This window comes from Octodon degus, unplaced genomic scaffold, assembly GCF_000260255.1.
Source record: "Octodon degus isolate 3935 unplaced genomic scaffold, OctDeg1.0 scaffold00081, whole genome shotgun sequence".
Taxonomy (NCBI): Eukaryota; Metazoa; Chordata; class Mammalia; order Rodentia; family Octodontidae; genus Octodon; species Octodon degus.
In genome coordinates, this window is record NW_004524657.1 from 5,297,742 (window position 1) to 5,320,268 (window position 22,527).

Sequence of the window (22,527 nt, forward strand, 5' to 3'; positions counted from 1 at the left end):
AAGAAATAAGTTTTCCTCTTTCTCATGGTTTTCATATATACCTGAAGTCTGCACATAAACGGTGGTGGGCAGGCTCAGCAGTTGTGTGGCTACCGGTGGCCTAGGCTTGCTCTGTGTGGTGACTTCGCCATTCCATTGTATGTGACTTCCTCCTTACAGTCAGCGTGGTAACTGGAGTTTCTTGCCAGCAGGGAGGAGCCAGGGAGCACAGCCCCAGTCTTTGAGACTTCCTATTTAAGGTCATCTCCCAGAAATCTGATATGATACTTCATCACATCTATTGATGTGCCACAGAGAGTAGATAGCAACATTTTTAAGGTTTTTATTTTTTATTTTTAAAACAAGTTCTTTCTGTGCCATTCAGGCTGATGCTGAACTCACTGTGTAGTCCAGGCTAGCCTGAAACTTACAGCAGCCCTTGTGTCTCAGCCTCCTGTGGGCCGGGATTACAGGTATGCGCCACCATGCCTGGCTTAGTTATCAGTTTGAGAGGTGCCCTTCTTCCCACTTCTGTATTTAGTAACCTCAGAGAGGAAGCTTAAAATTAACTGGGGGAGAGAATTTATACCACGGGATTTGGCAGACTTTACAAACAGTGCTTCTCTCATTCTGCCTACACCCACCAGAAAGAGTTGTTTAACCTGTATCGCAGCTACTGATGATGTCCCATTGGGTAGGACTCCATCCATCACAAAGTCATAACTAGTGGAACGTGAGTGGGAAAATATTGTCTCATCCAGGTGACTCGGTGTCCACCTTTGAAAACAGTGAGTCTTGCTTTAAAGGACAAAGGCAAGTTATTGAGGGACAGCTAGCTATTTCTGTCAGTATTCTCCATTCATTTCTCTGGCCCCCATTTTTTTCTGTGCTAGTCTGAGGATTCCGAAGTCAGTTCAGTGAATGTTGTGTAACAGTTGAGGTTGATGCATCTTTTCTGTATGCTGCTGCCATTAATTTCTTATAGATTTGGGTTCTTCTTTTTATTCTTTTAGAGCACAGCTGACTCAAGGCTACAGTGCTTACTAAAGATTGAGAATATTTTAAAGAAATTGCAGCACAGAAGAAGAGTTCTTGCAGTGTGTTTATATTCCAGGGTCCCGAGCCTTCCTGACTGTCTGTGTGCCCCCCAGACCAGCCAGATCCCTGTCCTGGGGATGATGCTCTTTCTTTAGTGGGAATACAGCCTCCAGCCAGAGCAATGGAAACCCTGAAGCTCAAAACCTGAGCCCCTGCTCCCCTAGTCACCAGCATTGCATTGAGAAAATGTCCTAGATTTTTTTTTTTTAAATGTATTTAGTACAGGGTATACAAGGTCTCACTACATAGATTGGACTTGTAGTGATTCACCTTTTTCAGCCTCCAAAGCGCTGGAATTACAGGCATGCACCACCACACCCAGTCTCAGTTGCTGCTTCAGTGCGCCCCAGGGGCAGGGCCAGCACATATGCCAGGAATTGAACCCCGACCACTATGCTCTGCCTAAGCAGGTGCTTTAGCTTGCTGAGCTATCTGGCCGCTCCCAGATTTCTTAACGAATGCAGTGATTATGCAGTAACCACACAGAAATGTCTCACTTAAAGGAAACTCATGTGTCAAGTCAGTTGCAAAATCCGTTACAGCATCAGTGGATCTGGGTTAGATTGGTTAACAGCCAAGTGAGGAGTGTGCCATTAGAAAATTTCAAAAAGAGGGGCTGGTGAGATAGCTCAGTGGTGTAGGGCACCTACTTAGAACAAGCTTAGCAAAGCACAGGGACCGCAGTTCAATCCCCCAGCACCACATGCCAGCCAGCCTGCCCCCTGGTGGGCTGAGCTGGCCACACACACACACACACACACACACACACACAAATAAATAAAAGAAAAGAATTAGACATCAACAGCTGTTTGTTAATGAGTCTTAACTTTATAGAGACTATTGGTGCTTATCTTCCTACTCTATCACTCTGCTATTTTTAAAAATTTTTATATTGCATTGGAAATTGAGGGTAACTGGAAGCTCTGAGCACATAACTGAGTCATATGTGGCAAAGGCCCAAGTGCAGCACTGCCTGCTTTCTACCATCCACTGTGATCCCATGTCAGCTAAAGATACAGAAATTGTGATACATATCACAGGAAATGGTCATGTCCAGTGGAATAACAATATGCAGGACATCAGTGATTTCCTCACTTCGTGAAAGGGCAAACTTAGATCAGATTACTGGGCCATTTTGCAGAGTTGCCAAAGAAGAGAACCAGAACAAGTAGCCAGGTCTCTTCCCATAACCTCTCTGCACAGTATTTCAGTATTTTCCGCCTGCAAGTAATAGTTTTTTGATTAAGAAGTCATTATTGCCTAGATTGTGTAAGTATAAGGCTTCAGTTGTGCAGATGGTAGAACCAGAAAGAGGTACCAGAGCGCCCTCCTGGTGGCTGTTCTAACTGTGGATTGCCCAATCTGAGGAAGTGCCAGTTCACACACAGTTATCTCAGTGATGCATCTGTATTTGGACTGTGTACCACCTGCACATCTGTATGCTTGTGTGATGGAATTAGTGATTTCAGAATGCAGGAGCACTCAGATAGTTTTTCTGTAGCTCTTTTTCATTCTGAATTGCAAGATGGCTACAGCTGCTTTAACTTCTTTACATGTCTAAGTAGAAAGGAAAAGTTGGGTGGACAGAAAGGCTTCTGCTCCTACCATTCTTTTGCCAGAATCTTTTTCAAAAACATCCAGCAGACTTTTCTATTATCTTCTTGCCTGGGATGAGTCCTGTGTGTCTCTAGACAGTCACTGACGGGGGAAATGAGCTAACCCTCCAAGACTACAAAAGCAGGGCTCTGCTACAAGGCACATCGGGGAATAGCTATCCAGAATAAGACCAGTGGAATCTGCCATAGACTGTTACGCTGAAGGTGGGGGGATCCGTTTTAGTATATATGAGGCTGCCCAAGGAAAAATGAATGTCTAAAAACATTCAGAAGACACATCATAGATGTTTTGTCATGGAGAGTTTGGGTTTGCTTCCTTTGTATTGATGTTGCTTTCTTCTGCATAGGTTAGTGACTTGTCTCTCACTTTACCTGACTTAATGAAGAACATACCTCTCACTGAAGGAAGAATAATATCTTAGCACTATTATTTTAATGGTTTTTTAGATTTTCCATTAACAGGTGTTCAGGCATTCTGGAGTTACTTTGTTTTCTGGGTGAGTGGCTTGGGTTACATTTCTTTATTATATTTCCAAGTTGGAGAAGCAGATAACTGTTTTCTCAGAAACAAATTAGGAAAATTATTTCGGTACAATTAATGTTTACAACCAAGTTGATTTCTAGGATATCTGTGAATGAGGAAGTAGTTTAGATGAGAGGACAGATATAAATGATAATATTTTTGCCTCTAGGGACTCACAGTTCACTGCACTGTCTATGCATGAAAGTTGTGTTAATTAAATATGGTGAGGTTGTACAGTGACCCAAGGAGGGCCAAAAGTCTGCTGCAGACCTAAGGAAAAAGGGATCCAGGAGCCTAGATCCCTAGGCTAGTGTTTGACACCAAGGAAGAAGCAGTCCTTCCTGTTAATGGTCCACAGCAGGATGACGTGCCTGGGGACCAGGGCTCAGGTGAGGTATCCATGCCTCTCCATGAGAAGAGTGGCCTCCATCCTTCATTGGAGGAAAGCGGTTACACTGGGGACCACAATTACAGATACATATTCCCACCTATCTTTCAGTGCAAGTTGTCATGGGAACAGCCCAGATTTCAGTTCTGCCCTTCCCAGCAGTGTCCAGCCTTGCTTAACCTTCCCAGTTTGGAGGTGGAGCCAGCCTCAGGAGGTTCAGCCTCTGAGCAGCACAGAGCTTAGCCTGAGGATATGGAAAGTCCACACAGCTTGTGAGTGTGGGAATGACTCCCTGCTGTAGAATACTCACGGGGTGGATCAACAAAGAATGTGTACATGTGCACGCGCACGCACATGCACACACACACACACACACACACACACACACACACACAGAGCCATTGCTAAGAACTAGCAGACAGATGGGCCACCACCATGCTTACTGAGAACCAGTGTTTTGCAGCTTATGGTTCTCAGCAACAGGGAAGACTACCTTTGTGTTCAACTTTAAAGCTCTTTGCTTTAAAGTGCACTTTGAGGTTTTTCGTTTATTTGCTTAAGCTTCAAGGAGTAGTTAGGGTGATTGATTGTGTAGAAAATCAAAGTGAGGATGGGCAGGTACGAAAGGTCCATTTCCACACTTAGAGGATAAAACAGAAGGCCAGAGGTGAGATCTCAGAAGAATGAGTAACGTTGGCAAAGTGTCCTTGTGTATAATGTAAAACACACTTGTATTTATCAACATACAACTCATGGGAGGAAGGTGTTTGTCCAAAACTTTGGTTCCAAATGCTAGTTCTACCTTTTTGGAGTGTGACTTTGAAATGTTGTGTAATATTTTTCCAAAGTGATTTCTTCATTTGAATGTGAATAATGGGCTTATCTTAGGTGATAATGAAAATTAAAAGACAATGCTTATGGTCTGTTAAGAGTTGATACTTATGGACAATGATATAATTTTTCTATACATTATTTTTTGAGTCCTGTAGTTTTCTAATACATATCTGGATCTATAAGCTATACTTAACTCTTTTTCTATTTTTGAAATAGAGTTCCAGAAAGTAGGAACAGATTCTTATAATTACCTTATTTTGTGAAAGCTTGCTTAATCTCTCATCTATTTACTTGACAGTGAACCATGTAAAAAGTGTGTGGTGGTTGGTAATGGAGGAATTTTGAAGAATAAGACATTAGGAGAAAAAATTGACTCCTATGATGTCATAATAAGGTAAATATATCTCTATTTGAAAAGAGTGTGCTTTCCTAACATAGGACAGCTATGTTTTAAGACACTTCAATTTGTCTATATACTTGGCTGCATAATCCTTCTCTTGGTTGTTGGCTAGGGTGAGGCCAAGATTTCAGGTTGCTAATGTAGAAAATATTAGGTGCCCTTACTATTCCAGGCATATACCTTGCCTGAGGAGAACAGTGGATAAGAACAGTTTTCCTCACCCCATGGACATTCTAGCATTCTAGTGAAAGGACAAAAATAGTAATTAAATTTATAAGAAAATATAGTAAGTGCCACATAGAAAATTTTACAAAATGATAGTGCATGAGTGGTTATTTGGGAACCACTTTAAAGAGATTTTTAAGTTGGACCTAAGTGACCATATAGAGCCAGCAGCATGGAGATTAGGGAAGTGCATGGTGTAGGTAGAGAGAATGTTTATTTCATGTCCTCAAAAAGATATGATCTTGAGTTTGAAAGAGGTGGCAAAACTCCAGTAGGGTTGGAGGACAGCCAGGTAAGAGTGGTATAATTGGAAGCTGCGGTAGGCAAGGAGCAGGCTGTACAGGAATTTGTAAACTAGGATTAGAACTGGATTTTAAATATAATAGGATACTTTTAAAGGTTTTTAAATAAAGAGTAATACAATCTGCTTATGTTTTAAAGCTGTTTTGGCTTCAGCATAGACAATGGAATGTGAGTGCTAAGAGTATGAATGAAGCATTCTTTTTTTAAAAAAAAATAATTTTATTGAGAAACAAATAGCAGTGAGACAGTTTCAGAACCAATCAGTAGGACAGTTTCAATAATAAATACATTGCACATTGTTGTCTCAGTGGTTATCTTTGTACAAGATGCAGACATGACATCCCGTCCACAAACACTATTAGAACAAATCTTATTCATTGAATTAAGAGAATGTAGCTGTATATCTATCCTAACTATGAGGCATCTTTTTAAGTGGCTGTATTCAGGGAGCATGGGACAGGGTTGCCATGGCAGAGAGGTAGGTAAGTGGGCAGACTAGGGATATAGACATAGTTATTAAGATTTGTTTTCTATTAGATATGAGGAATAATTGGAATAAAGGATCCAAGGATGCCTTCTACTGTTATTAGCTTAAGATTGGACAGACAGTAGTGTAATTTATTAATCTGGGGAAGACTGGTGTAGAAGTATGTTAAGAGGAAACAAGATTTCTGTATTAATATTTTAGATTTGAGGTGTTTATGAGATACACAGTGGAGAAGATAAGTAGGCAGTTGGATAAAGTTTTGATGGTGAGCAGTCAGTGAGGTATATATATTTCAACCATGGGTCTGGTAAGATTCCCAAGGAAGAGACAGAGACAAGAGGACCCAGGACATAGGTTTGGAGCTCAACACTTAGAAGTTGACCAAGGAAAACAGAGTGAGCAAAAGAGAGAAAATCTAGTGAGGGAGGAAGAAATTTAGGAGAAGGTGATCATAGAAGCGAAGAGAACAAAGTGCTCCAAAACAGAAGAATTAATTGGTGGGGCCGGGGAGATGGCTCAGTAGAATAAGCGCTTGCCTGGCAACCACAGGGTCTTGAGTTCAATCCCTGGTTCTGAAAAAAAAAAAAAAAAAAAAGAAAAAGAAAAAAAAAAAAAAAGAATTAATTGGTCCCAGATGTCATGAGAAGTCATTCAAGTCATGGACAGCAAGGGAACACTGGGTTGTTGGTTGTTAGCTTGAAGCTATTCTCACTCTGAACAAAGCAACCCATGACAAGAGTGAGAGAGAAGAAAGGATGGGATTTGGAGTAAGTGGAAAAAGTAGTCAACTCTTGTGAGAAATTTAGCTCAGAAAAGGAGTTAAATATTGAGCTGACAGAAATGGTTATAGGAACAAAAAAGGATTTATTTTGTTTTATGAAGAGAGAAGATGCTAGAACATATTGTTAAACTATGAAAGTAAATAGAAAAAGAGATATCATAGAGAAAAAAAATTAGGTGTAGAGTTCAAATGTAGTTTTTTGGTAGTGGGGATTAAATGGCTTTTACATTACGTTACATCCTAGACTTGTGTTCGCTTGTTTTGAGAAAGGGACTCACTATGTTGCCCAGGTTGGGAGGGAACTTGCTGATCTCCTGCTTCAGCTTCTTAGAGTACTGGGATTATTACGTTCTTGGGCCACCACACCCAGAAAGATTGATATTTTGTAATGAAGAGCGCAGATTGTGGTTACAGCTATTAGCATTTCTTTAAATATAGTAGCAGAAAAGTGTTTCTGTTTTCCTAGTGAAAAATTTAAATAAGATCATTGTCTATCAGGCCTAAGTGTGGTGTGTTAAGAATAGTTATGAATAGCCTTTTGGTGGAAAGCCAGCACATTTGGGGCATTATATTAGGATCACATCTCAGTGTTTGTGGGTTTTTCTGGGCTCCAAACTCGTTTCTGAGCAGTAAGATCACGTTATTTCCTGGTACCCATTTTGTGGGATCTGTGATACTACAAAATTACAAAATATATTTGAAGCACTCATGAATTTCTATACCTGTAAAAGCCTAAATCATCATTTAGAGCAGGAATGAAAAACCTTTTAGAGCCTTTAATGATAACAAACAGCCTGCTGCAGTCCACATGCCATAAGTTTTCCACTACAGGATTTAGAGCCCTAGTAGGAAAACAGTACTGGTATGTTTTGAAAGTCATTTCTAGTGTTAAGACTGTCTCGTATTACAGAGTCAGCACAAAGGGTAAGACAGTATTTATCCTCCTAGGGGACATTGTTGTGGAAACAAAATATTCCTTTTTTTACAGCATGACTTCTGTAGTATGCGCATACATAGTGTCTGACCTTGGCTCTGAGAATATACAAACCTAACAATAGATCCTTTGTGGTCCTTTGATTGCCTCTGGCAATAGATGTTCATCTAGTTATACTCAAGTGTAATACAGCCATTTTATATGGTTCACTTCAGAGCACAATTTTGATTAAGTCTTTAGACTCAACCTGAATGATTCTTCTTGTCACTTAGATGGATTTCTGAGTGCTATAGGATTAAATGACTATGGGCAAATAGCTGTCTTTCTGGACATCAGGCCTCTAGACTGTCAATAGAACCTGTGTGTGGTTGTCCTCCAAGGCCTCCTAACTCTGTGATGCTGTTTTCTTCTCTTTTAGTCTTCAGTTTCCCCAGAAGTAAGACTGAATTATTATTGCCTCCATAAATTATTTTCTAATACAAATTAATGTTTCTCCTTTGATCAAAGAGCTATTTCATGAAAAAGAAATACTTCATCTGCCATTGTGTGTAAGAGGTTTATCAGGTACCATGTGGCTTCAGAACACAGAATAAATGGCTATTTATCCAGTTCTGAAGCCACTGAAAACTTTGATGGAAATGGCTCATGCTCCACTTGGTCTACATGTCTTGCATGTTTTGCTACCCACAGAATGAATAGTGGTCCTGTTTTAGGACATGAAGAGGAAGTTGGGAGAAGGACAACCTTCCGACTTTTTTATCCAGAATCTGTTTTTTCAGATCCCAGTCACAATGATCCTAATGCTACGGCGATACTCACTGTTTTTAAGCCTCTTGACTTAAAGTGGCTGTCAGAATTGCTGAGTGGTGGCAAAATAGTAAGTTGGCAACATTCATCTCCCTTTAGATTACCTTTAGTATTTTTCCCTTTGAAACATAAAAGATAGCAGTAACTTTCTATGTTCTTTATTTCAGAATGCTAATGGATTTTGGAAGAAACCAGCCTTAAACTTGATTTATAAACCTTATCAAATCAGAATATTAGATCCTTTCATTGTAAGGACGGCAGCTTTAGATCTGCTTCATTTTCCAAAAGTGTTTCCCAAAAATCAGGTATGTATGTGTCTTAGCATGTTTCAGACTAAAGAGTTGGCTGAGGTAGGAGAGAGGGTCCTTGGAGCTTTCAAAAACTACACAAGAAGGGGCTGGGGACATGGCTCAGTAGCACAGAGCCTGCCTGGCAAATGTGAGGCCCTCAGTTTGATTCCTGTACCACAGAAAACAAACAAACAAAAAATTATGCAAGAGTCCTGGCTTATGAAGTACCGAGGGCTACACCTGAGTTTTGTAAAAGTAGACGTGGCTATTATGTTTGTGGCATTTTACGTTGTGGCAAGGGAAATAACCTCAAGCAGAAGGATTTTTGCCCTTGCAGTCTTCATGGGGCTTCTTTCTGCACATCCAAGTGGCTTATCTCTTATGAATGCACCTTAAATATTATGCAAGGAGAATCTGACTAACTGGTCTGGCGTGTAGACTCCTTTTCAGAGCAGCAGAACTGGCTTCAGGATGAGTACACAGCTTTTAGGCTAAGCTAGACTTGTCTGTAGCGCTCTGTATTAGGAAACTTCATGTCCTACAGTTAAACACTGAGGACAGGTTCCTAAAGAAGAAAAGTTCGTTTAGTTCCAGTTTTGGAAATTGCAGTCTATGGCAACATGCTTTGGGCCTGTGGTGACAGGAGCTATCATTATGCACGTCCTAGTGAGTATTCACATTTCAAGCCCTGGAAACAGAAAGAGGAAGGCAGCTGAGTCCCACAGTCCCTTTTGAGAGCAAACCTCCCAATAGTGTCACCCTGGGGACCCAGTTTTTACATATTGGCCTTTGGAGGCCACACCCAAACAACAGCACACTCTGCTCAAAATATCACAGGAAAGCAAGAGTGAAAACAGTAAAGTGGTCTAAAAGTATTTCTGTAGGCATAAAGAAATACATAATTATCAATAGATGAGTAAAAGTTGAAAGATATAGAGTCAAAGAAATTTGTGTCATTTGTTGTGTTCTGATTCAATTTTTATGACAGGGTGAAAAAGTGGAAAGTAGAAGCTGTTGAGAAGAGATTGATAGTATATATTAATTAGTGAAAGGACTGGCCATAGGCATAAATAGATATCGCCTACATTAAGAGGAAGCGGGCCGGTGAGATAGCTCAGCAGACTAAGTGCCTGCTTAAGCAGGCAGGGACTGAGTTCAATCCCTGGTACTGCATGCTGCACTGGCCCCGTCCTCGGGTATGCTGAGCCAGTGACCAAGTCTGGGCGTGGTGGTGCACGCCTGTAATCCCAATGCTGGGGAGGCTAAAAACAGGAGGAGCACTATAAGTCTGAGCTGTGTAGTGAGACCCTGTACCACATACATATATTAAAAAAAAAAAAAAAAAAGCACTGTAGAATGAGTAAAGGTGCTTATAAGATGGTAAATGTGGAATTGGGAAGGTGATGTAGCTCTTTATTAATTGCTTTCATTTTCATAGAAAAGGATTGAGTTGTGAATTCGAAGTTGTGAATTTGAAGTTGGGAGACTAAGGCTGTTAGAGGACAGTTAAAAAATTTTCATGTTGGCGAGTAGGAAGGGAAGTTAGGTAAGTGTTGGACATATTGAGTGCCCACTTGAGACTTCGGTCATAAGTTTACCATTTGACCAGGCAAACATATTTTTCTCTTGGCATATTCTGCTGCTTGTGGTAGGCACAGGATGATCAGAAAATTAAAGGTTTCCGCAGGCTTAGGGATGTGAGCATAAGGAGTTATTTGTAACTATGGGAAAGGACTTGGAGGTATGAAGAAATTAAGTAAAAGGCCTGAAAAGGGGCAAGAGCAGGACAAAGTGGTGGGATTGGTGAGGTGAATGAGTCCTAGGTTTTCAGCCCAACCAGGGACTTTCTACTGTAGCAGCTGGCAAGGGGTTGTGGTGGAGTTGAGGTGCCTGGGTAAAGGAAAGCTTATGGGGAAACTGAAGCGTGTTAGACTTTCAGGTAAGACTGCCTCTTGCAGTTCACTTGATTGTATTGTGCTGTCCCCTCCCAAGTAATCATATGTAATTTCCACAGGACTGTCAGATTATTAACAACCTTTCGATGTCTTTTGTCTTTGAATGGTGTCCCAATGAGAAAGAACACTTTTGCCAAGAGCTTTCTGTCAAATACCTAGCCACAGGTTTTCAGGATGTATGGAAAGGAAAAGGGAGGCTTGGGGTTGGTTCCCCCCCCCCCCCTTTTAATCTTTCATCCAAATGAAGTTGTGATATTTAGGTACCAATCTAGAATCATTTTATAGTCAGATACTTACTGAAATTGCTTAGACTTTTCTAGATTTAAAAATTAAGAGACCGCAATGAGGCCTTTTAAGAATATATGAGACTTCTATAATTATGATGCTATTACTAATCAAATTAAGTTGTCTGCACTTTATTCATCTCAAGATTCCCAGGCTTTGCTTTTCCATGAAGTGCCTGATTCATGTTTCTTAAAAACATTGTAGCAGTATTTTCTTCCTTAAGTCTCCCTTCCTCTTTTGTCCCTGTACTGCACTTTGTACCTAGCGCCAAGAACATTTGTCGTAATGGTTATCCTCTGAACTAGTATTTCAGCTAAGTTCTATTAGAAAAGACTTTCTGAGATTTCAGTTATAGTTGGTATTTTTTTCAGTTATGTACATTATTTGGAGCTTTGAGTCTTGGGGTATGAGTTTGAATATTTTTCACTTGCTTAATCATCCAGAAATTGTTCTATAAGGTAGGTCAATCAGATGTCTTAGAAACAAACAATTCACTTGGATTTTTTTTTTTTTTTTTTAATTATTTCCCTTCTAGAAACCCAAACACCCAACAACAGGAATTATTGCCATCACACTGGCATTTCATATATGTCATGAAGTTCATTTAGCTGGTTTTAAATACAACTTTTCTGACCTTAAGAGTCCTTTGCACTACTATGGGAATGCCACCATGTCCTTGATGAATAAGGTAACTATGCATACCACTCACTTAAGCTTGTGTACATATACTTTGGCATGATCTTTCATCCTAATTGTCAGAAAGCCCATTATTTTTTTCCTTACTGTCTCATTTTATTCAGGAAAATTTTGAAGGGTTGAGGGCTTCATAGAGGTATTACAGAGCTACCGAGGACTGAAATTAGGACCCCAGTCCAAGGTCATTTTATAGTCGCAGCAACTCCGTATTTGTGGGCCTTAGGGCCTTGAGAAAGCTTTATGGCTATTGCCAACTTACCAGGTCTTACTTAGGACATCACATCTGCACTATTTAAATATAAAACTTAAGCCTGCAAATTCATGAAAAGCACTGCTGTCTTTTTTTTTTTTTTTTTTGTAGACAAGATAATGGCAAACCTTTAGCTTTCAATGATAATAGCTGGCCGTGGCATGCATGCCACAAGTTTGCCACCAGTTACAACCCCATAAAACAATCTTTGTCTGTGAAAGGTTCACAAATCTCCCTAGATCATGTTTTTCTTCAGTAGACATTAGTGCTAGTAAATTTGATCCTGAGGATTTTAATTGAATGGGAAGGAGTTTTCTATGTTTCTGATTATTAGCTTATTGGTACACAAGTGGTAAGATTTAAATGTTACCTGTACATTTTTAATATTACACTGTAAATGCTTTGCTATAAAGTATATGAGATTTCATGAAATCAGTCCCTTTTGTCCCAAAATACTGCATAAGCTGAGGAAGTGGTATGATTTGGGTTGGATTTTAATACTGTCTTTTGTTCCTCTAACCTTCCTCCTCACCCTCAGTGTGTTAGGCAAACACCTGAGTAGTTCAGGAAGTGGGTGCCTTGAAGAGCTCATTTATTCTCAGTCTTAATTTTTCTTGTAGGGCTTGTAGTATTTCAAGAGTCAAATAACAGGATTTAAAACTTCCTGAGAAAACATAGGATGTCTAACAATAGAACAGATTACTTCTTTAATTTTTAGGGTGCTGGGGATCTAAACCAAGGCCTTGCACTAGCTAGGCAAACATAGCATTGAATTATACCTCTGGCCTCAATTTTTAAAACACGTCTTAAGTTGAGCTATGCTTTATAGTAGTTTCTCACCTCGAGATCAATTTATTTTTTAAAATGAGTTCCAAGTGCTGCTTTTATAAAAATTCCATTCTGACTTAAAATTCTGATACCTAAGATTTATACAATTTGAGATGTGTGAAGAAACCTTTTAAATAAGTTTAGGACAGAAAAGGCCTTAAGGGAAGCTGTCACACAGAATAAATAAGGAAGATTAGGAAGGTAATAGTATTCCTTTGATTTAACGTTTGAGCTTAGTATAGAACTTTTTAAGGTATGAGACAAAAAAAGGGGGATATAAATAAAGGAACGTGTGTGTGGAAAAACTATGTATATAAAAGATAGGATAGACAGCTACTTTCACTTAGTTCATTGAGAAGAAAGGTTTGTACTAATATTGTTTAGACATCATGTCTGCATCTTGTCCTCTGAATAACTACTAGGAAGACAACAACATGCAATATATTAATTATTGTAACTATCATACTAGCCTGTTTTGAAACTGTTTCATTGCTGTTTTATCTTTTCTCATTAAAATGAAAAAAAAACCTGTTTAACGTACAGAATCTTCTGTTGCTGTTACTGTTCTACAACTGGGATGGAGAGATGGTAATCCTACTTTATTTTTCTTCTTCAGAGTGCATACCACAATGTGACTGCAGAGCAGCTTTTTTTGAAGGACATTATAGAAAAAAAATTTGTAATCAACTTGACAGAAGATTGACCCTACTAACTCAGAAGATTATGCTAACAGTATTAGTTTTATTTTTATACTGGAATTTTTAGTTTATTTTTAAATATGTTGGATGGACTTGTCAAATAATTATGTATATTAATCTGTTGCTGCCTGGTGATTCATAACCACCAGCTTAATCTTTGTGAATATATTTATGAAAACCAAGAATTATTTAGTTAATTATTTAGTTATCAGGGAAATAAGTTTTGATTGCATTGTTTTTAAAATAAGTTTTTGAGGTAGTTTAAAAAAACATCTTACGGTTATTTCATTTTAGACTTTTCAAAGAATGTGGTTTCCTAAGCAAGGAGACTTTACTGCAATTTTGACTATGATGTGACATTTGGAGAGGTATTATTTGGTTAATGTAAACACAGCAGGTGGGACAATGCTATGTGACCATACCGTGATACAGCAAACCATAACTGCTTGGCTGTGGAAAGTCATACTGCTTTCATTCACTTTCCTCCCTCTAAAGTTAATTAAGCCATGAATGTGATTAGTAGTTAATTTGATAGAAGGAAGATAGTAGACTTTTTTATTTTTCTCTTCTTAAGTTAAAGGAAATAGGCAAAACAGACAGTTCTGAATGAGTAAATTATTAAATTAAATTACAAAACTCTGGGCGTTTTGCATTATTTAAAAAAATTCAAAACCTTTTTACAATTAGATTTGGCATAATGGTGGCAAAAATATACACCTGGATCAGGCTGAGTTTGTGATACAGGCTTAAGCAGGAATTCTGAATTTGATGTTGCAGCTCATGGAGTAAAAAAAAAGGTGTTAGTAGGTGTTGGCTGGGTGGCAGAAATATGAAGTATGAGAAGATGGTCCACGGTAAAAGAGCCAGAGATGCCACCTATCCCATTGATGAGCTTCAGAGGAAATGGCAATGGCAGAGTGGATTTGCCATTTTAAACCTAATCCACCTCCCAGGATGATCCAGAAAATGCACCCTTCACTAAGAACTTGAGAAACAGGTTGGAGGCGAGCACAGCATCCTTGAGCTATGGCATGGCTTATCTCTGCATGCTAGGCCTTACAATGGGGAGCATCGTTACTCAGTTGGAAATTTAAGGGCGGTGGGTTTGATTGGATATTAGAGTGGCAGAGGTCAAACTGGTAGCCTTGCTAAAGACAGCAGAAGCTAAACAACGATCAGAGTGGCCCTGGCTGACTAGCCAGTGTTCCCAAAAGTGAAATAAGGAGCCTACAAAAGTTTTACTAGATTTATGTAATTGAAAAAAAATGTAAGGGCAAATGCACAGAAACCTACTTTGAGTCATACTAACAGGAAATCACAGCCCCTCAACCAGTTCTTGGAGTGTTTACAGGTCTGGAACCCCTTGAATGAAGGGGATGCCTGGTCCCTTTGAGGAAGGACTCATGCACCAAAAGCTTCTATGGTCACTCTTTCTCCCATCCTTCCCCAAAAGGACCTAAGGCTTTTTGCTCAGGTGAATGCACTGGAAGAAGGGAAATGCTCAGACATTTCAGGGACTACTGGTCATTGGTTCGGAATTAACTTTGATCCCAGAGGATTCAAAACGTCCTTGCGGCCCTCCAGTAAGAGTCAGGGCCTATGAAGGACAGGTAAGGTCCAGCTCACAGTGGGCTAGGGAGCCTTGAAATCTATCCTTTAGTCATTTCTCTTGTTCCTCAGTGCACAAACAAGATAGATATACTTAGTACTTGGCAAAACTCTTACAGTGGTTCCTTAACCTGTGAGAGCCGTTAGGGTTGGAAAGGCCAAATTAAAGCAGTTGCCTTTGCCTGTTAAAATAGTTAAGCCAAAACAGTATCACATCCCTGGAGCGGCTGTGGAGGTCAGTGCCACGCTCAAGGACTTGATGTGTGCAGGGGTGGTGGTTTCCACTGCCTCCAGATTTAGGTCTGCGCAGGAGAAAGGAATCTTAAGAGAATGATGATGGGTTACAATAAACTGAATCAAATGCTGGCTCTGACTGCAGCTGATGTACAGATGTAGCATCCTTCTTCAGTAACACATCTCCTGGGACTCAGTATGCAGCTGTTGATTTGGCATGTGTCTTCCCATGCCTGTCCAGAGGGACTATCCAAAATTTGCTTTCAGCTGCCAGTACACTCCACTGTCCTACCTCAGGGTTATAGTAGCTCTCCAGCCCTGTGCCCCCACTCAGTTTGCAGGGATCTTAACCTTTTTCTCTCTTACCAGGTATCACACTGGTCCATTACATTGGTATTATGCTAATTGCACCAAGTGAGCAGGAGGTAGCAACCACTTTAGATTTGTTAGTAAATCATTTGAGAGCCAGAGGATGGGAAATAAATCCAACTAAAATTCAAAGTCCTACCTCTGAAATTTCTAGAAATCCAGTGGTGTGGGGAATATAGAAGTATCTAAGGTAAAAGGCGAGCTCTTGCATCTGGGTCCCCCTACAACCAAAAAAGACACAATGCTTAGTAGGTAGGCCTATTTGGATTTGGGAAGCAGGTCATTCCTCACCAAGTGTTTTATTCTTGGCTTATTTACTGAGTAACTCAGGAAACTTAGTTTTGAGAAAGACCCAGAGTAAGAAAAAACTCTGCAAGGGGTCCAACTGCTGTGCAGTCTGCTTTGCCACTGGGGCCATATGATCCAGCAGATCCCAATGTACTTGAAGTGTCAGTGGTGCATGGAGATGTTTGGAGTCTCAGTAGGCCCCCACAGGTGAATGAAGCATTTAGAATTTTGGAGTAAGCCTCTGCTATTATCTGCAGACAACTATTCTCACTTTGAAAGAGTTCCTAGCCTACTACTGGGCCCTAATGGAAACTGAATGGTTGCCTAGGGAATACCAGGTCCATGTGATTGAGTTGCCCGTCATGAGCCTGGGTACTGTCTAATCCACTAGGTCATAATGTTGACATATACAGCTATGTCAAAATTATATGGCAATGGTGAATGTGGCTTTGAGCAGATTAATCCGGTACAAGTAAATTACATGAGGTCGCCCAGCTGCCCATGGCTCCTACTCCTGCAGTACTGCTTTGTTCCCCAGAATGCACTTGTGTCCTCATGGGATGTACATGATCGGCTAGCAGAGAAAGGGCCAGCTTTCCAGATGGTTCTGCATGTTATGCAGACACCACAAGCAAGTGGACAGCTGCAACATTATAGCCTCTAAGACATCTCTGAAGGACAGAGATAAGAAATCTTCAGTGGGCAGAACTTTGGGTGGTGCACCTGGTAGTACATATTGCCTAGAAGGAGAAATGGCCAATGTGTGACTATAATTTATGGGCTGTACCCAGTGGTCTGGTCACATGGTTAAGAATGTGGAAGGCACATGACGGGAAAATTGGTAGCAAAGATCTGGGGCAGAGGTGTATGGATAGATCTCTACTCATGGGAAAATGATGTAAGAATATTTGTATCCCATGTAAAAACTCACCAAAAATTGTCCTCAACAGAAGGGGACATCACAAGAAATGGTAACACTATGGGTCTAGATGTCACCCCAAAGTTTCATGCAGAGAGGCTTTTCAGAGTTGAATGGACAGAGATTGCATTTTGCTGCGACTGGCTTATGTTGCAATGCTAGGACCAAGTGTGCTAGAATTAAGAGTGAATGCTATCTGCCTTAAGGGCCAAAGGCTAGCTATGACATAGAGAAAGATGCTGCTCACTTCCTTGCTTCTTATGTCTTCTGCCTGCCGTGAACTGTTGTTTCTCCTCCACAGCGCTCATGAGCCAACCACCCTGCCTGCAGCCAGCCAACTATAAACTGAAACCTACAAACTGTAGACTGTAGCTAAATAAGCCTTTCCTCCTCTAACTCAGTGGTGGTACTTTTGTGTCAGCAAGGAGAAAGACAGAAGCTAGCCTACTTGAGCTTAAGGAGAAAATTCTTAATTTTTTTTTGCCTTGCTTATTCATTAAACTGTTTCAATTTGAAGTAAAAAAAGCAAAGTTAAGATGACAAAGCAAGTAAATCTTTAAGAACCAAGGTGGTTTTGAATTTCATATTTTCATGAAGAACCTGAGTTTTTCACTCATATTTTACTGGGAAATATTGGTATTAACTGACAACCAATCATTTCCTTAAAGAGAATATATAAAGGGTGAAATATCAGCTCAGGACCAGAGTAGGAATAAATGAAATACTTGAAAGCAGTATAAGGGGGAGAAAACTAGTAGGTGATTTAACCCAGGTGAGATGTTAATTATACGGAGATGCCCCAGCTTTGCTGGACCTTTTAATTACTCTGAGGTAGAAAGGCAGGTACCAAACTATGATCTACATGTGTACAGTGAGACATTTTTTTTCATACCACACATTCATGACCTGTAGCTTGGCTGCTGAAGTTGATATAGTAAATCAGACTCCAAAAAGGATGGTGCTGATCATTGGGCGTAGGGGAAAGGGTGAGGTGGTGGAAATCAAAGGAAAAAACCAACAGTGGCATTCTCCAACACTGTACTATAATGATGGCCATAAAACTGAGGACTATAAAAATTGAGAAATCTGGCATTTTATGACAAAAAGCTACAAACTGGTTTATTTAAGCCAAATGATCTGAGCAAGACACATACAATTTTTAAAAACAGGAATACATTAAAATCTATTTAAACAATGTAAATTCTATCAACATATACAAATACTGAGTGACTACAGTACATGCCGAGGTAAGAAAAGTACATTCTAGGAGAATATAACTGACACCTTAACCATATTTACTTCTAATATATATTTCAATACATGTTCTGCTTCTACCTTTCCCAGTGCCAAAAAGAAAACCAGTCACAAGTTGGATTAAATGAGAATTGGTGCCACAGCTGACCTAAAAGTATTTCAATAACCATCTGACTCATACTTGGATTTTGCAGTTTTGGGACTTCAAGTTCTAAACCAAATGGCAGAGCTAATAATTATTTTCCTAGACAGAGACTGGAAAGTTGTCTTGGTAGAGACAACTAGGTAAAGGAAAAGTTTTCAGTGTCCCACATAATGTACCGGTTTTTGCTTGCTGTCTCTAGTACCCTTCTCCTCTCCAGGGGACATTGGGGAGCCAAGGCAACTAAGCCTTAGCACTCCACAGTTTTGAGGCCACATTCATATTTAAATGAGCTCATCCGCTCCTCACCCCTGGGTGAGGGGAGAAAGGTATACATGATGTACTTTTGATTCTGCATAAATTCTCTACTTGGACCACTTTTATCAGCGAATGAACCCACTGTTTAGTGCAAAGTGCAAATAGTGAAACATGAACGTAAATAGTTGGACTAGACCTGGCACATACAACAGGACCTATTTAGGTTTACAGCGTTTCAGAGAAGATAAATCAAAAGTATTAGTATCATTAACTGTGCTGGTTCCTAAAATCAAGTAATAGCCCAAGTTAGCATAATTTTAGGAAATGTCTAATGGCCACACTTGATATATCACTTCCGATTCTATTTTTGTAACCGTATTGTTAGGAACCACCCCCCCCCAAAAAAAAAAAAAAAAAAAACTGTAGTGACTAAAGTCTTAAATGTTTCAAGCAAAGAATAAACATTCAAGGGAATTTTGTCAAAAAATGGGTATCTTCACATTTTCAGTTACTTGATTGTCTCTAAGGCTGTGTGTGTGTATGCTTATATATAGTCTGATTCATATATATATATACACACATATATATATTACATCTGACACCAGACATAAATATACTAAAAAACAAAACATTTTAAAATTAATATAAAAAAACAACTAAAAAGTAGAAAACAAAAACCATTTGAATCAGGCTCAGCTCTTCATCTGAAAAGTAAAATATATGAAAATAGTAAAAACTAGGTATTTCGTTAAAATCATTGGTAGTTTAAGGGCAGCACAGTGGCAATATGAATTGAGTGTTAAAATATGCATGATTTCAGAAAATTTGCTTCTCATAAAAAGAGCTTCAGGGAAAAGTGATCAGGTTACAACACAAAACAGCAAGTTTCTTTGGGAAAACTGAAATCATTAAAAACATCTCTTAAAGCTTTAAACAGGTCCACGACTTGAGAAAAGGTATATAGTCTCTGTACGAAGGATGAGTAAAAACAATAAAGCAATGGGTTTACTCTGTTCCCACCTGAAAGAAGAAAGCTGCACTAATATATGTGCTTCACACATTTATACATGGTTTAATAAAAATTCAACAGCTGTGCTTTTTGTTTCAAATATTCTGAAACAAAATACGCATTGATTTTTCAATGACTGAAATTGTGCCTCAAAGTTTGAAAAAGGCAAATGTCAATAAAACCAACAAAATATGAGAAGGCAAAGGCAGGGAAGCTGTATACATAATTCTCTTTGATGCAGTTACTAGAACAGGGTGCTGATATGGATGCAGGCAAAATGCTGTTGTCTATTCACATTCAGTGAATTCTGGCAACAAAACAAGCTAGTGGCATAAGTCAGAAGAAATGACTAGAATCTAAAGGAAATGGACATTTTAGGAAGATTTATCTCCTTACTCTTTCAATTTACTCTTTATTTGATTTTCTCATATGTTCCTGAACAGACTCCACACAAGAAATGTAAACATTATGCACTGCAAACATGTACTAATGAAAAAAACTTAAGCACTATTTTTTTTTCTACATCAAGTCTTATCAGCTAAGATTCATGGAAAAGAAGATATTAAATTTATATTTATCACACAGTGAACTTAGGTTGTCTTGCCAGTCTTAAGATGTTTAGACATGGTTTTTATACTATAGGCTAATGAATACATTACATATACTTTCTAACTCACCCCATCTAAAACAAGTTCTGGGCAGGTCAAGAACAAATGGTGACTCAAGAGTTGCTGGGAGATACCAATTTAGTTTGCTAGGGTGCTATTATATCTGTTCCTTAGGTAGGACACAAAGAACTACTCAAAATTTACTATACACAAAAGGCACCACCACACTGTACTGAAGGATACACACTGGGTTTCTATTTCTTACAACTGTTAGTGAGGAAAAAGAAAATTAAAATTTGACTAAAATTATAAACACCTTGAGACTCAAAGTGTGTGTGTGTGTGTGTGTGTAAAACACCAGAGGACAATTCTGGTCATATTTTTTTGGTTTTCAAGATAATTTATATTACTTCTGAGTGCAGAGAGATACTTTTCTAAATTTTAAATTCCGGTTTTCATAAAGAGAAGTATACTAAAGATATCAGAAGATTTGATTTCATGAGATTACAAAGCAAGTATTACCTATAAAGAAACAAAAAACAAAAACACAAACATTTTATAAACAAGAATGGGGCCAGCCATGAAGGCCCCCAGGTGGAAGGAGCAGGGAAGAGACCAGGCCCTGTACCATGAAGTCTTAAAGCTCTCAGAGCGTCAGCAAGTGACCTTAGTGGCCCAGCTCACAAGTCAGTTTCTTAGCCACCAATCTCCTTAAGACAAAGAGTGTGTATGGCTACAATCAAAACAATGAAACATATCTATTAAAAATCCAGGATGCAATATAGGAATAGAAGAGAAGGTAAACGTAATAGTACCCACCTAAGACAGAGAAAAAATTTCAAGCCATTAGACATTTCAAGAACAGTACCATGCGTATTGCCTATCAGGCTTATAGAACCAACTCAAGTTCAATAATGTACCTGCAGCATTGGTAATAAATACTCTCAGTGATTTTCAGTTTCTTTGAAGTGCATTATAGGGATCTTTTTCTGTATTAAAAATAGTGTTTTACAGTAGTTATAAACAAGTTGTTGAAAATTTAATAGGCAAGCAGTAAATGTGCCACAGTAACACCTGTAAAGCAAGATGGCAAGATAAGTAGTTTCCTGTGCCTTGGCCACCGCATTCCTCCAAACATTTCAGTGACAGATATGTAATACATTCCATATATTACTACCACTAACTTTTTTTTTAAAGGCCATGTGCTTTAAATTGATGCTTTGTTTAAAAAAAAAAAAAAAGCAGCATCATCTTCAAAGGATTTCTTTAAAAACATCCTCCTCCCCATCCCTACTTGCTCCTGACACTTCCTGTGTGCTCTGTGGCACCTGATAAACCAATTCCTCCGGGGCAGGTGGACCTGGCTTCCCACCTTTAGGGGTATCATACTGGGCGTGGGCTGAGGAGCAGCTCTCAGTCCTGGAGAGAAGTGTATTGTACGTTCCTACTAAGGGGGGAGGCTGGTTCCCTGCAGCTTTGAAAGTGGATGTAGAAGGTAGACCAACTGAAGCTGTGGGGTGTCCTGACATGTCCATGACAATTGGGGTTGCGTATTCAGGCCCAGTGATGGGGAGCGGTTCAGCATAAGCATGATACACTTCCTGCGCTGGAGAGTTGTAAAGATCCAGGTCTGCATAGCCTGCTTCTTTTCCTTCTTCTGGTTTAAAGGTAGATCTCTGATGAAGTGTACCCACAATTCCTCCCACAAGTGGTTGTGCATACTCTGTGGATATCACAAAACACAAACAAAATGTTACCTAATATAGCAATTCCATACCTTAGGACAGCAGCTGCAAATGGCACCAAAAGCGAATACTTATTTATGGCACTACTGTTGCTATCAGTGTAGACCAAAGGAATTTTCCCTCTAAGAACCAATTTTAAAATTAAAGATGTTATCTAGTATCTTAGAGCATACTAGTATATATCTAGTATACTAGATGTTATCTAGTATCTTAAGTCAGGGAACTTCATTCATGTAACTTTGCACAGAGTGTCTGCCTATGTTCTTTAGGTTTACAGAGTATTTCGCTTTAAAATAAATACTTCATTACTGGAACAAGTATTAATTTTTGAAAATAATATGATTTTTTTTCCTTTTCACATACAAGATAATGTTTAAAATGAATGTATACTGAGATAATAGGATACTGTCTTCTTTTGTAAGGTACTGTCTTTCCTACTCTATTCCCTGTCCAAAATAATACTTTAACACACAAAATCCCCAAACCTTTAGAAATAAATGCCCAGTTCTGTGAACAAAACATCTAAGACAGAAATGAATCTCTTACCGTTAAAACATAATTTTCTCTTTATTTTTTTTATTTTTTTTGACATCAGTTATTTTTATTTTAAAGAAAAAAAAAAACTAAAAATAAAAACAATGGTACAATTTTCTCTTTAATATATGAAAAACGTCAAAGATATTATCAATCCCAAAGCAGTTTACAACCAACATAAG

The 22,527-nt window shown here is 39.0% G+C and overlaps 2 protein-coding genes across 3 annotated transcripts in view; one reads left to right on the plus strand and one right to left on the minus strand.

The window, feature by feature from the left end:
* St3gal6 (ST3 beta-galactoside alpha-2,3-sialyltransferase 6) overlaps nt 1–17,133 on the plus strand; it is a 68,668-nt gene extending 51,535 nt beyond the window's left edge. Inside the window, exons 6-10 of one of the 2 annotated variants that reach the window (XM_023721304.1) lie at nt 4,737–4,832; nt 8,259–8,445; nt 8,543–8,680; nt 11,441–11,593; nt 13,296–17,133. In XM_023721304.1, coding sequence (XP_023577072.1) covers nt 4,737–4,832; nt 8,259–8,445; nt 8,543–8,680; nt 11,441–11,593; nt 13,296–13,382 — 661 coding nt within the window. In that variant the 3' untranslated portion in view covers nt 13,383–17,133. The remainder of the gene's footprint in view (nt 1–4,736; nt 4,833–8,258; nt 8,446–8,542; nt 8,681–11,440; nt 11,594–13,295) is intronic. The other variant, XM_023721303.1, reaches the window with a different exon arrangement.
* Nucleotides 17,134–19,977: 2,844 nt separating this feature from the next.
* The window catches only part of Dcbld2 (discoidin, CUB and LCCL domain containing 2), a 136,328-nt gene continuing 133,778 nt past the window's right edge, over nt 19,978–22,527 (minus strand). Inside the window, exon 16 of the mRNA XM_004636577.2 lies at nt 19,978–21,789. Within this exon, the coding sequence (XP_004636634.1) occupies nt 21,320–21,789 (470 nt within the window). The 3' untranslated portion in view covers nt 19,978–21,319. The remainder of the gene's footprint in view (nt 21,790–22,527) is intronic.